The 15,240-nt window shown below is 44.0% G+C and overlaps 1 protein-coding gene across 5 annotated transcripts in view; it reads left to right on the forward strand.

Moving 5' to 3' along the window:
• The first annotated feature begins 11,902 nt into the window (after window positions 1-11,902).
• The window catches only part of SRGAP3 (SLIT-ROBO Rho GTPase activating protein 3), a 238,718-nt gene continuing 235,380 nt past the window's right edge, over window positions 11,903-15,240 (forward strand). For all 5 annotated transcript variants that reach the window (XM_054595576.1, XM_054595577.1, XM_054595573.1 and 2 more), the window contains exon 1: window positions 11,903-12,413. In XM_054595576.1, coding sequence (XP_054451551.1) covers window positions 12,347-12,413 — 67 coding nt within the window. In that variant the 5' untranslated portion in view covers window positions 11,903-12,346. The remainder of the gene's footprint in view (window positions 12,414-15,240) is intronic.

Here is a 15,240-nt window from a genome sequence, read left to right on the forward strand (position 1 = left end):
TCTTATAAGGGCACTAATCATATCATTGGAACCCCACCCTCATGATCTCATCTAAACCTAATTATACCCCAAAAACTCCATCTACAAATACCAGCCAGCACTTTGGTGGGTGGGGCAGCAACATATGAATTTGGGGGGAACACAATTCAGTTCATAGCATATCCAATTCCAAGCTGATTTATGTGGCTGTTGGCAGGATTCATGGGTTGTTGGATGAGAACCTCAGGTTCTTGCTACCTGTTGGTCAGAGGTCACCCTTACTTCCTTCTGCATGGGCCTCTCCAGCAAGGCAGGTGACTTAACTTCTCTAAATCCTCCCCCTTTTTAACCCTGTAAAGTGGGGATAGTTGTAGCTATCTTAGAGTTGTTAAGGGAATTCACTGAGATTATGCAGAAAATGGCTTTGCACAGAGACTGACACATTGTCAGGGCTTAAATGCAACTATTATCATTATTATAATTTTTAGAGCACCTGATACTCTGAAACAGCTATTGTCCAGACAGCACTCAGGGATATGCCTCCTGTCCCTGCTATGACACAGAGGCTTCTTCAGGTAAACGACAATTTCTAAACTACAGAGAAAATACAGCTCTTTTCCTGAAGCCTCTCAGATGACATGACTGGTAATTCTCAGAGATGTGCCATGGAGTACAAAGTAGTCAGACTTTTTATTATCCCTCTATGTCAGCCTCTCAGAGCAGGCACAAGAGTTTCCTTTCTCACAAATGGAAACGAGACCCCTTACAGCATCCGTTGGCTGTGCATGACATGGATTCTCCAGGAAGTTCGACTGCAGTCATCTTTGTGCAATTGATCTCAGTTTGTCTTGTCTCTTAAAACATTGTCTCATGTTTGTTGCTATCTCAAAGCATCTGTGTCTGCTCCTTTCCCATTCGATCCTGAGCTCAGTTAACAGGTGATGCAGTGTTTTCCAGGGGGCTTGGGATTGAGTGTTTCTCAATCGTTATTTGGTACTATCACAGCGGGAAGTGTAACTTTGTTTTATTGCCACGGGGATAATGCAGATGTCCTAATCCTTGCTGTGTAAAAATAAGACCAGACCGAATGCCTGTTCTGAATTATCTTCCTGCCTAAATGGAACCCAGGAGGGACCCCTCTTGCAAAAAAATATATTATTCAGCCCGATGCTGATTTCATTTCCTAAAAGAGATTGGGTCCAAATAAGACTTTAATTGAATTCAGTTTCTTGACCTGACACTGACTTGGTTCTCCCTCCTAGTGCCTTCCAACATTAGACAAGGGAGGAGGAGGAGAAAAGACAAATAAAGCGACCCACGTGGGTTTATAGGCCGAGCCACTTCCACATTCCATAAAGCCCAAATGACTGTATAGGAAACAGCTGCAGTATTTACTGGGGCCTGGTAAGGCCTCATTACCATCCCACCTCCGCACAGGGGGTGTTGGGCTCCAAATGGAGTGCAGTGGAGGGAGTAATTGACTCTGCTGCCCTGGCACCTGGTGTTTCTGCCAAATGCCTGAGGTCACTGCAGCAAACAACGTCCCCCCTCCTCTCTGGGTGGAGGGAGGCCTCAGGGCCTGTTGTGAGAGGTAGAGAGCAGTGCCAAGAGGAGGTCAGAAGGGATTTCCTTGTTCATTTCTTCATATCTTTGTCCGTTTCCTCAAGAATTAGTTATTGTGCACTTACTAAATGTCAGGTATTATTGTGGGCAGGTGGGACATGGTGAAGGACATGGTCCCTGCCTTTTTAGAGCTTATACTCTAGAGCTCCTCTGTCCAATACAATAACCACTTAAATTTAATACATTTAAATTTAAACTCATTAAAGTCATATTAAAAATTCTGTTCTTCAGTCACACTTACCACATTTCGAGTGCTTGGTAGGCTTGTGGCTATTATATTGTATTGGACAGCACAGGTATAGAACACTTTGACCATCACAAAAAGTTCCATCAGACACACTAGCCTACTGTGGGTGGGGTGGAGAGGGTCTGGAAACAGTCATTAACTGAAAAACATGTAAATAAGATCACTTCAATAAGATCACTTTGGATGTGGTGGAACTATTAAGAAAGTAAACTAGGGAAAGGGGCTAGAGTTGCCCTTTGAATAGGGTGGTCTGGGTGGGCTTCTCTGAGGTGACACATGGGCCAAGATCCTGGAAGATGCTGAGTGACACCAAGTACTTGGAGCATTCCAGAAGGATAAGGAAGCTGCTGTGGCTTGGAATAGGGAGTTAGAGGGAGAGCGTGTGAAATGGGATCAGGAGCAAGGTAGAGGCCTGATGGCCTGGGGTCATTGGAAAGACTGAGCATTTAACGCTAAGTAGTGGAAAACTATTGTAGGGGTTTTTTGGTTTTTTTTTTGTTTGTTTGTTTTTATTATTTATTTATTTATTTATTAATTTATTTTTACCAGGGGTGGGGTCATGATCTGATTTCCTTGTTAAAAGCTCACTCTGGCTCCTGGATTGACTATGGATTATAGGGAGGCAGAGGGACAGGAAGGAGGGTATTAAAGTTGTCCAGGTGGGAAAAGCTGGGACCTTAGCATCAGGGACAGAGGGACAGCAGCTAACCCCAGAGAGGCAGCTTCGCAGCAGATAATTCCTCATCTGAAAATATGGGAACAATAATAGCACCCAGTGTGTTCTGTCACTGATACAGGGATATAGTCAGGCAAAGTTGTAAAGCACCCAGTCTTTCCAGTGCAGTGGTACATGGCATTATCCTGTCTAACTTAACTTTAACTTTTTCCTAAATGATGGTAGCATCATTTGCTCTGCTTTCTAGTCCTTTGTCTTGCCTACTCTGATCCAGTTTCCACATTGCTTTCTGAGGTTACCTTTCTTGAAAGGCAAATCTGATGAGGTTTGTTCCTTTCAGGGGTTCACAACTGAACCCCAGGTAAAACGCAAACTTGCTGGCATGTCGCAGGAAGCTCTTCACACTCTGGCCCACGTCTTTCTCCAGCATCATCTCCTCCACGCTCCACCGTGAGCTAGGGCTTCAGCTATGCTCCCATCACTTCTCAGCCCATGCCACTTCCTCTGTCCAGAACACTTTCTCTCCTTGTCTTGGACTTGCTATCTCCAGTTCTCTGTCTTTTAGGGTCAGGTTAGACATTTTTGCCCGAAGAGCCATCTCTGGCTCTCCAAGTCTGGGTCAAGTGCTCTTACCATGAAATCCCATGGAACCCTGTATTTCTCCATCACATTGAATTGTAATTGCTTGCTTTTGTGTCTCCTCCATTAAACTAAGACCTTCATGACAGTTGGGACTACGTCTGTCTGGTTCATGCTTGTGTCTAGCTCTTTGTATGCTTAGCACATTCAAAGTACTTAAGATACATTTTTTGAATGAGTATGTCAATGAGTTAATAGAAATCTTCTATTTATATCCTTTGGTATAGCTACTTTCTTTCTATTATTATTGTTATTATTAATTAATTTATTTATTTTGAATGAACTATTCTTTGGGCTTCTTAACCTGAGTGCCTTACCTCAGGCTGCCATAATGAAGTACCACAGACTGGGTGGCTTAAACAATAGACATTTGTGTTCTCACAGTTCAGGAGGATGGAGTCTGAAATCAGAGTGTTAGAATGGTTGGGGTCTGGTGGGAGCTCTTTCTGGCTTGCAGATGGCTACTTTTTCGCTGCATCCTCACAAGGCAGAGCGAGAGGGACAGAGAGAGAGGGCATACTCTCTGGTGTCTCTTCTTGCAAGGACACAAATCCTACTAGAAAGCCCTACTCTCAGGACCCCATCTAACTCTAATTACCTTCCGAAGGCCTCACCTCCAAATACCATCACATTGACAGTGAGGGCTTCAACATATGAATTTAGGGAGGGACACAGACCTTCAGTCCATAACATTGGGACAAGGTGAGAATTTGACATGAGTTCACCATTTCTTATCCTGATCTCTAGATCTCTTATGAATACTAGCAGTTGATGGCCTGCATGGTGTAGTAGAGTCTGATGACCTAGACTTAGAGCCCAGGTTCAACATTTATGGATTATAAGACCTTGATCAAGTGACATCATTTCTTGCTTCTCCCAATACTCCACAGAGGGCACCTAAGGTGACCAGTACACACTTGTTAACTGCATACGCAGGCTCAGTGGGCACTTTAATAATTCCTCATATCTATATGATAAGACTTCTCATTCATTATCTCATGTAATTTTTCCAAGAACACTAAGAAGTTATATTATTCTCCCATTGCAGAAATGAGGAGGCTAAGACTCTGGGAGTCTCTGGTGAGCCTCTTTGTCTTGACCTGGAACATTCTGCCTACGCACTGGTTTTATTGTCTCCTCTTTCACTTCCTTTCCCCTGTCTGATCTCGAGGATTTATTACCTGGGTAGAGATCTATTGGTCTGCAAGCTCCGCCTTGAGTTCTTGTATTGTGGTGTTGGGGTCTGAATGTTTGTGTCCCCACCAAATTTGCATGTTGGAATCCTAACACCCAATGTGATGGTATTAAAAGGCGGGGCCTTTGGGAGAGTGGAGCCTTCAGAAATGGGATTAGTGTTCTTATAAAAGAGACCTTCACAAAGCTCCCTGACCCAGAAGGAGTCAATGATCCACCTTACCACCATAACTGTGAGAAATAAATATTTGCTGTTTACGAGTGCCTCAGTCTGTGGTGCCTTATTATAGCAGCTCCAGTGAACTAAGACTCTTGTCCACCTGACATAACACTCACGACTATGCATTGCTGCAATGTTACCTCATGTCTTACAAATTTTTTTAGAGTTTCTTTTTTTTTTATTTTTAATTTTATTAGAGAGAGGGGAAGAGTAGAAGAGAGGGAGAGAAACATCAATGTGTGCTTGCCTCTCATGTGCCCCCTACCAGGGACCTGGCCTGCAACCCAGGCATGTGCCCTGACTGATAATTGAACTGGTGACCCTGTGGTTCACAGGCCGGTGCTCAATCCACTGAGCCACACCAGCCGGGTTACCTCATGCCTTACAATTAATAACCTTGAAAAGATGTAAGTTTTAAATGTTTTTAAAATTTTTCAATTACAGTTTACATTCAGCATTATTTTGTATTAATTTCAGGTGTATTGCATAGTAGTTAGATAATCATAAGGCAGAAGTTCTTTAGTGTTGAACTTATGTAGGATGAACATATCATACTTTTTGTTTTGAGCCAACTGAGAAGTAGATAAAGGAGACAGACAGATAAAGAGTTTGTATTTATTGAAGAAACATGTATGTGACACTTCCTAGGTGACAGCCAACAACTTGCTCAAGGTCATACAGCTAGTAGGTGGCAGAGCCAGGCTTCCAAACCAGCTCCAGAAATTTCTTGTTATTCTGCTTCTCATAATGAAACCTCTATTCATGATAAAACTAGATTGAAGGACATGGTTTAGGTGTGTGTCCAAAAAGGTGAGTTAACTTTTCATCCCTGAATGAAACAGACTCCCAGCTAGTTGGGGTCACCACAGGTGTCCCCCACAGAGGCAGAACTGGCCTGCTCTTCCTACTGCAAGATGGAGAGGGCACAGCCGAACACACACTTCCTGTAAGCAGGCAGATTTCAAAAGAGAAAACTAAGGGGTGGACTCAGTCTCTCCTCCACAATTCATTAACTGGCTAAGTCACTTTTTCTCCTCTGGGAGGAGTGAGTGACAGATGGGGAGAATGGCCAGAGTGTTTATCTAGCTACGGTCTCACCAGATGGAATAAGTGTTCCCTTGAACCCTACAAAAGGTGAAGACCGATGGCCTCATCATCATTGGAAGTGAGCAAACTGCTGGTGATGGAGTCAAGGGCTTGGGTGTTTCAAGGTCCTTCTGTTCTTTCAGAATTAGGATTCTGAGGCCCAGCTGTGAATCACTGTCCCTGTGGATGAGGAAGGGGACAGTTGGGCTGTATAATGGGAAGCACACTTGAAAAGCTAGAGGACTTCTGCTGCATCAGCTGGCAGCCTGCCTCCGGCTTAGTGACAGGTTCTGATTGCTAAGAGGCTGATTTCCTTCCTTTTCCTAACAGAGCCAAGTGGGCAGGTGCCTGAGGCCTGTGAGTTCCTATGTGCATTGCAGTGTCTCTCAGTGAGATGCAGCATCTACATGGTTAGGGAAAAGACCACCAGATACAGGGTCAGGTGTCCTGGTTCCTTGTCTGGCTTTCCCACTGGGGAAGCCCTTCAGCTTCCCTGCGACTTCATTTTCTCATCTGTAAAATGGTAGTAATATTACCTATCTCAGGTAACATTACTGTGCAAAGATCAAGATGACAGGTAAGTTGTTTTATAAACATCAAAGCTGAATAATTTCAAGCTGTTTCATCACATTTTCTGTGGCTCTCTTCTGTGAATTTCCCTTCCCTAGTTCTCATCTCCTTTTCATAGCAGACACGTGTTGATTTTGCCTATTGAGCATCCATTCTTCTTCCTTCTGGAATAATACCCTGATCCTCTCTCAGGAATCTCTCTGGCCATCTGGATTGTTTGGGACTGATCCCATCCCACAGCTCTGGGGGCGTACCTATGATCCAGGCCCCATGGTTCAGGGATAGCTGTTCACTCCAGCCCAGGCCAGTTGACCATTCCCAGGACTTTTTCTGGAACTCTTGGGAAAGACAGCTTTCCTTGAAGAATTGCCAAGTGAAGGGAATGTAAGCCTGGGGTGATGGGAGCCACCTTTGCCATCTTACAGGAAGAGCCTGCCACCGTACAGGGAAGCAGAATGAAGAGTTGGAGAAAGACACATAGTATCCTATTGACATTGCTAAAGACCCTGGATTCAGCCGTGCCTGATTCATGCGCATTATGAATGAAGTTGATTAACGTTTCATATGTACTGTCCTTTCTGTGAAGTGTTATTCTTATCCTTTACTAAGTTTTCTACTGGGCTGTTTTTGTTGGTGTTTTTCCTCATAGATTTGAAAAAAGTTTTTTAAATATTTATTTCTATTGAGGTAAAAGTCATATAACAAGCCCTGGCTGGTGTGGCTCAGTGGACTGAGTGCCGACCTGCAAACCAAAGGGTTGCTGGTTCGATTCCCAGTCAGGACACATGCTTGGGTTGCAGGCCAGGTCCCCAGTAGGGGACGGGGAAAAGGCAACTACACAATGATGTTTCTTTCCCTCTCTTTCTCCCTCCCTTCCCCTCTGTCTAAAAATAAATAAATAAAATCTTTTAAAAAATTTAAAAAGTCACATAACAAAATTAACCATTCACAATTAATAATTTATGAACAATTCAGTGGCATTTAGTACATTCACAATGTTGTGTAATCATCACCTTTATCTAGTTCCAAAACGTTTTCATCATCACCAAAGAGACCCTCTATCCATTAAGCAGTTACTCACCATTCCCCACCTTCCCCAGTCCCTGGAAACCATTTATCTGCTTCTTGTCTCTATGGATTTATCTATTCTGAATATTTCAAATAAATGGACTCAAATAATATGTGACATTTTGTGTCTCTTCTTTCACTTAGCGTAATGTTTTCAAGGTTCATCCATGTTGCAGCATCATCAGCCCTTACTCCTTTTTTATGGCTGAATAATATTCCATTGTATGAATAGACCATGTTTTATTTATCCACTCATCTGTTGATGGACATTTGAGTTGTTTCTACTTTTTTGGCTGTCATGAACAGTTCTGCTATGAACGTTCATGTACAAGTATTTTTTTGAATTGTATGTCAGGGAAATTAGTTTGTTTTTATAGATCAGGGAAATTAGTCCGTGGTCTATGATATGTGTTGCAAATACTGTGTTTCAGTTTGACATTTGTCTTTGAGTTGGCTTATGGTGGCTTTTGCCAGGCAGAGTTTTGAAAAAATTGTTATGTAATTGAATCTGTCAGGTGGGTTTTGTAATGTAGTTAGTAAGGCCATCCTTATACTTGAGGTTATAAAATAATTCTCCCATCAAAGCCTCCACTTATCCACTCATTTCCTTATCAGTCAAACAGGGATTAAAAACAGCTCCACTTGTCCCTCGGGGTTATTATGGGTACCAAATAAGAGAAATGATATGAAAGGGCTTTTAAAATATAAAGCAATATATACACAAAAGGCATGTTGTCATCATCACTATTAATTGTATCAAATTCTGGCACTAACTAGCTGAGCTCTGTTTTTGCTTTCATTTTGCAGAGCAGAGATTGAAGGGCAGAATTATTCACTGAGCTGGCCAAAGATACTTTAGTCTGTAGCAATAGGGAGAATGTCACAAAAGATCTCAAGTCTTATTAGTCATCTTAGGAGTGTTTCATATTTGACCAGAAAAATAAAATTGCCTTAAACCAAAAACTATTCTGGTCACTCTTCTTTCAAGTAGTCTTCTTTTCTTCTTCTCCCAGTAAAAGGAACCAGTTCAGTGACTTTTGTGTCATTCAGCTGTTCTTATAATTTAAACCTCATCAATGGCCATTTATGACATGCTTTCCTTGTGTTTTTAACCCCAAATTCTTTTTTTAAAATAGCAAACTTTAGGTTGAATACTAGTGATTGAAAAAATAATATTTGACAGCAATTATTTGTATGACGATGGCTCTGGGATAGAATCGTGTAATGGTTAAGTCCTTGGGCTCTGATGTTGGTCAGATCTGGGCTTGAAGGTGATTCATTTAGTGTCTAGACATGTGACTTTGGGCAGATTGCTTTACAGCTCTGTGCCTCTGTTTCCCCACCTGTAAAACAAGGTTGATTACACCACCAGACTGATTAGGTTGCAGTAGAAGTCAGTAATGAAACCTATATAAAGTGCTTGGCCCAGTGCCTTTAGACAACAAAGGCTCGATACATACTTGCTATTAGTAGAATACAGGAATATTTAAGAGAATTCAGGAAAGGAGCCCAAGAAGAATGGAATATACCCTTCCAGGGAGTATTCCTATCCTGCGGGGTTGGCACAGATCAGTGATAGAGCCCCTTTTCCTGCTGCATACTGCATTTATTTGGGGGAGAAATCTGGTTTCTGTTGCTGTCAGGGAGGGTGAACATCAGGAATAGCAGTTGGTTCTCATAGAGCAAGGAAGAACTGGCCTCATGGAAGGGAGTGCCACAGAAGGACAGCCAGGGGACAGGTGAGCTGAGGAGAGGACTGGAAGGAAAAAGGTGAGGACATTGTGCCAGAGGGCCGGCCCAGGTCACATCACGTTTGAGGGGACAGAAGAGTCTGTTTAATAAGATTCAGGGTATTCAGAGGTGTATTTGCGAGGGGCACAACCCTTTTCTTCTTTCTTCCTTTTTCCCTCTCTCCTTCCTTCCTGCTTTTAGCCTAGGCATCTGTGGGGACCCCGACTCTTGTCCCAGGTCTAGCATGGTTGAGCCCCAGAAAAGAAATAACATCTGTGGGGCTTCTGCTATATACCAGGGACTTTAAAACTCCAGTCACATTAGATCCTCTGCAATGAGTAAGATCACCACACTCTATAGATGAGGAAATTGAGGCTCAGAGAAGGTTGAGAAGCTGCCGTAGGCCCCTTACAAGATGGTAAGTGGCAGATCCAGAATTGAAATCACCATTTGTCTTACGCGAGAATCTAGCCTCTCCTGCCCTTTAGCACATAGCTCTATACCATACTTTGCTTCAATTGCATATGGATTTTTGTGACATTCCTGTGGCTCAGTTCCTACATGTGGGTCTCCCAGAAATATTTATGGATTTAAAATCTTAGTAATGAAGAGGATAGCTGACATTTACTTGTGCCTGCCTCAAGTGGGTAACAAGCAGGTTACCGTAAGTCACTTGCTTCAGTTCTCAGAGCTAGTCAGTGGCAGAGCCAGGCAAGATATCCAGGCCGTCACATACCAGGGTGTGCAGTGCTACCTCCCATTTTTCTTTGAGAGTCAAGGCTTGAGGCAGGGATGCTAATCTCGGAGCACGTCTTTCTCAGCTGACATGTGTGGCGTTCTCTGTTTTAAACTAGTCCAAAGGGGAACTGAAGAGGGCCTGAGTATGCCCATAGGATGGGTGAGGCAGGGGGCTGATGGCAATGGCTGTGGGCCAGTTGCGACTTAGGACCTTTGCGACTTCCTGTCTGCAGACACGAAGCTGGAGTAAGCCCGTGATTCTCCCAGCTGGACTTCTCCAAGCAGATCCTGTGCATTCCTATCTGGAGACCTTAGCTTGTACTGTTTGCTTCATAGGTATGCCCTGCTGCCCCCACCCTCCTCGCCATGCGTATCTGGGGAGACCAATGACAACTGCCATCTTCTCTAGGAAGCCTCAATGGATTGGCGTGGATAATCTATTCATTTCTAAACTCAAGTTAAGTCATTTATTACACATTCAGAAAAGGCAAATGGAAGACTATTTTTGAGAAATTTGTGAAAATACCATACTCAGGGGATAATACATGTTAATGATAATTTTAATACATGGAATTCCAGTGGTCGGTGACCCTATATAGTGCTTGATTTCATTTTTCAATCTTATTACCCCTTAATGGCATGTGAAATGGCTCTAGTAGAATGCAGAACACTTTGCGCATTTGCATGGGCAGAATCTGGTGTCAGATGCCTAGATTTGAATGCTGGGGACTTTGGGTAAGTCACTTTCCATATCTGTGCCTCTGTTCCTTCAGCCGTTAAAGAGGAAACTTACATTATATTGTTAGGTTGCTGGGGGGATATCATGGGGTAATAATAATTGTTATCATTTATTGAGTACTTCCTATATGCTAGGCACTGTGCTAAGCTTGGCTTTACATTCTTATTCAATCCCCCTAAGAACTCCTTCATTTCTGACGCCCCCTACCCTGCAATATTTTCTTCCCCATACACTTACCATCTTCTACATTATATAATTATCTCATTAAAAAAAAATTCACCTGCCTCTCCCAGGGCCTCTTGCCCTGCACAACTCCAGGAGGCACCAATCACAATGCATTGTGAGCTCTGCTCTGACCTGCTTTTACTGAGAACATTAATGTGGTGACTTACATTAATGTTCTCAGTAATGTGATATGGAGACCCTGGGGCTCCAGGAGGGCAGGGGTTTTCTTTTTTTCTTCCTATTTTGATCATTGCTGTATCCCTGTACCCAGAACGATGCCTGACCAATAGTAGATATGCAGTAAATATTTGTTGAGAGAAAGAATTAAAAAGCCCCCAGAGAGAGCCCATTTTACTGTTCAGAAAACTGAGGTGCAATGAGTTATTAATTTGCCCAAAGCCCAGTGAGACACTGAGGCAGCTGGGTGTTTCCAGCATGCCTGCTCTCAATGGCTTTACAAAGCTGCCTGTCTGAAACACCTGGTATTGTCCCTGCTACCCGCAAATGCTCAACAAATATTAATGAGCTTGCCTGCATGGGTCAGCTCCTTACCCTGCGAGACAATCTTCACAGAGTGACAAATTGTCACATAGCTGTTGCTTTGAGATTTGGATTAAATTGCACGGTGCAAAGAAAAGGTGGACCTTTCAGAGACTTTGGGAGAAAATTCCTTAGTCCAACTGCTAATGGTAGGAGTTTGCAGGGGCCTCTCCCGCCTTCCTAGCCCCATTCTTTTTCCTGCTGCCTTCCCTTTTGTGAGCGTCTCTTCCCCTTTTTGCTTGCAGTGAATTCTGTTCTCCTGTAGGCTACAATGTGTCAGTTGTTATAAAATCTGGGAGGTGGAGCTTAGTGACGAGGCTGAGGGTGGTGGGGGAGCGCTCAGCCAGCCCTGCAGGGCGAGCAGTCCAACACCGGGTTCATCCGAGCTTAAGCCTTGCAGCAGAACTTCCTTCTCGCTCTCCTGGCTTTGATCCTCACTGAACACCAGACCAGAAGCCCCGAAGGGAGGGAGGATGCGAGATGACCGGCCCTTTGGCAACCTGACCATCTCCTTAGCCGAGCCTTGGAAAGCAAGCCAGGGCTGACTGCTCGACCAAAGAAGCACCGCGTCTCTTGTGGAAGTGTGTGTGTGTGTGTGTGTGTGTGTGTGTGTGTATGCGCGCGCGTGTGTGCGTGTGTGTGTGTGTGAACGGGTGTGAGTGAGTGAGGGTGTGTGTGCATTGTGACTGTGTGTGTGCGTGTCCAGATGAGTGTACGAGTGCGCGCGGGAGTGCGTGTGTTGTGTATGTGAGTGAGTGTTGTTGGTTACTATTTTTTAGAAGAAAAACCTTGAAAATCTGGGGCAGGTTACTGTGCTCCTAGGGTGGTGGTTCTTTTTTTGCAAGAGGAGCTGACCAGACCTAGCTACTAGAGACATTTTTCGGCAAGTAAAGAAAATTTTCCTTCCTGAAGGAGAGGGATTTTTCCCTTGGCTCTGCAGACAAGTAAAAGAGATTAGCCCCTAAACCTGTGAAATCGACCAGAGCCGTGTGATTACCAGGGCTTGAGAGAGAATACGGGAAGAAAAGGAGAAATAAATTAGCTTGTCAGTGCCTTTGGCCACGTTGGAAGATGTCATCTCAAACTAAGTTCAAGAAAGACAAAGAGATCATTGCTGAATATGAAGCCCAAATAAAAGGTGAGATGCGGGCTGGGGAGTCATGCCTCCCCTCCCCTTTCCTTATTCCCTTGCTTTGGCTTTTTCCCCCTTTTCCTCCCTGCCATTCTGAAATGTTGTTATGCATCAATAATCTTATTGTGAGGAGGAACGGTGGCAGCCGTACAAGTCCAGACTGGTTTCAACTGCAGAGAGCGCTGGTGTTGGGTGTATGGATTATAGAGCAGCAGCGATCACTGCATTGCAGGTGTGCGAGGATGATCCGACCCTGGCTTTAGGAGTGTCTTGGATACTCCATCATCTTGGCTGTGACATGTCACTCTAAGGCCATTTTGACAGTCACCTCCCCCCACAAAGTCCCTTAATATTATGCCTATCTTTTATGGTCTGCTACATTTTTTCTTTCTCCTTTATGTTGTTGCTTTGCCTCTGCCCCTTTCTCTAGGCTGGAATTCACATGCATGTGCACAGGGAGGCGGCACTGCTTTGTCGGTGTCCCTTGGCTGGCTTGGGTTGTCATGGATTAACTGTTATGGGCCATATTGATCCAAACTAATGCAGGCATTTAAGTATAAAAAGGGAGCTCAGTGCAGAAAATGTATTCTCTTGCAGTGTGCAACCCCAATCACCTTCCGTGTACTAGCGTTTAGGGTCATCAGCTTTCATTCAAAGCCAACATCTCAGTGCGCCGTGTCGACTGGTAGGCACTGCCTGGCTTCCGTGGTGCCAGGGGAAGCCAGCCAGGAGGGTGAGATGACCTCTGGCTGTGTGTTCTAGCTTTGGTGCCACTGGATGCACACCTCTCTCAGAAACCTCTCCCTAAATCCACACTAGCAAGGCGAAATAGGACACTGGACACAATCGCATAGACAAATGCAGCCAGAACCTTCCTTCAGGGCAGGCTTCTCCCACCCTCACGACTTCCAGGCTCAGCTTTTGGCAAGGAAAAACCTAAAAGCTTTCTCTGAGGATATACCCTAAGGGAAGCCGGGGCCTTTGCCTCTCAGGGTCTGTTTTCTTTCTGGTCACGGTTCTTGCTGCGACACAGGGTGTGTTGTGGCCTCTCGTAGAAAGAGTAGAGACAGAATGCGTCTTCAGTGAACGTCGATGCCTCCCTTTGAGGTAATGAGCGGCCTATTGAGCAAGTTGGTTATTTGGGATCAGATCTGCGGTTGCCACACCTGCTTCTAGGTGCTGCTGTAGCTCAAGACTCAGTGACCCAGGAAGGCGGGTTGCCTCCACCGGAGCGGCAGGAGGCTGGGCGGGCGGTCACAGCTGCTGTACACGCTTCAGATGCTTGGGAAACTTTGAGAGGGGAGCAGCCATCAGGGGAGAGCTTTGGTTTTTGTCCAGTTTTGCCAACCGTCTTGTGTCTTTTACTTCTGGTCAAAGCCCTCATGCTAATCACCTCTGGGCAGACCCCAGGTTGAAATATGCAGAAAGCCCTCTGGTCTTCTCCTCTTTAGTTTTCAGTTCAGTGTAGAAAACAGTGACCCATGATGTTTCAGCCTTGCTGAAAATTTAGAATCAAGCCCTTTATTGGTCAGAGATTTGAATTCACCTGACTGCTCAAATACAAAAGCCCAGTTTGTCTTTGCAAATATTCTTTCAGAGAGTTTATGGTTTACAAGACTAATGTGGCTGGTTTAAAAAAAAAGAAAAAAAGCTGAGGTTCCCATAAAAAAAATGCCATAATAGAGAAGGGGATGCCGAGTTTTGGATACACTGGGGTTTTATAAGCATTGTCTTGGTAGGAAATGTGCTGATCCTTGAAGGTTTGCTACCACTGGGCCCATGAACTTTGCTTGAAGATCTATTAAGCATTTATTGCTCTGGCTGATTCTTTTACTTTGTACCTTTCACCTTTATTTTAACAACTAATTAGCAAGTACAAGGTAATGCATTTCAGCAGGAAATTTGCCCAAATGATCTTGTCTCTTCCAGACTCTAAATGTCTCTGCATTCTAGTTCCAGGAATTTAATTTTATTCTTTTAGCGTTAACACCCACACAATTAAGGTCAGGATGCTGTTGTGCTCAAAACCACCTGGAATCTTTTCTTTGAAAATTCTGTGTTCATCATCATTATAATTACTGTGTGTTCAGGGCTCTATAGTTTCTGTGGCTCACTCCCAGACATCACTGCTCTTGGTCTACACAAGGTACTGAAAGGGTTCGCATGAACTCGGTTTTAAAGATGAGGAAATTGAGGCTTCATAATGTTAAACGACTAGCCCAAGGTCACAAGACTGGAAATGTGAAGGCAGAGGCTTTTCTGCCAGGGCAAGTGTTCCCTGATACATTGTTTGCCTGCAGCTGCCCCTGGAAGGATTGATGTCAGCAGCAGATGGCAGTTCTGTGGTGGGGCTGGCTGCCTCTTGATGGCATTCCATTGTTTGCCCTCTTTCTTTGATCCCTTGCTTTTGTTGCTTCTGTCTGAAGAATGTTTGACCAATCACCAAAAATAATGCTTGATGCCAATTACCTTTCTCCCTGGGTAGCATTTGGCCAATTTGGTGCAAACACTCCGCCTACTTAGATTTTGTTCTCTGTGAATTCTGTGAGGGGAACTTTTGATTTTTTAAAAATGATACTGAGTTCTTTGTAGACATACATTCTTTTATTTCTTTTTTAAGAATTTATTGACCTAACAAAGGGGAATGTCTTACAGCAATTTTTTTTCCTCTTGTAAAAAATTTCAGACTCATGCCTTCTGTTGCCTCATCAGATACTTGAAGTCCTTTGATTAATGACTTTGATTAAGGACCTGCAATGCAGTAGTGTACCATATGCATGCTCGTTTTCAGTGATGGGGGACTCACCACCTTCAAAGCCCACATACTTTATTT

The sequence above is a fragment of the Pteronotus mesoamericanus genome, unplaced genomic scaffold (genome assembly GCF_021234165.1).
Source record: "Pteronotus mesoamericanus isolate MK-2021 breed Mesoamerican mustached bat unplaced genomic scaffold, CSHL_Meso_final scaffold_54, whole genome shotgun sequence".
NCBI lineage: Eukaryota > Metazoa > Chordata > Mammalia > Chiroptera > Mormoopidae > Pteronotus > Pteronotus mesoamericanus.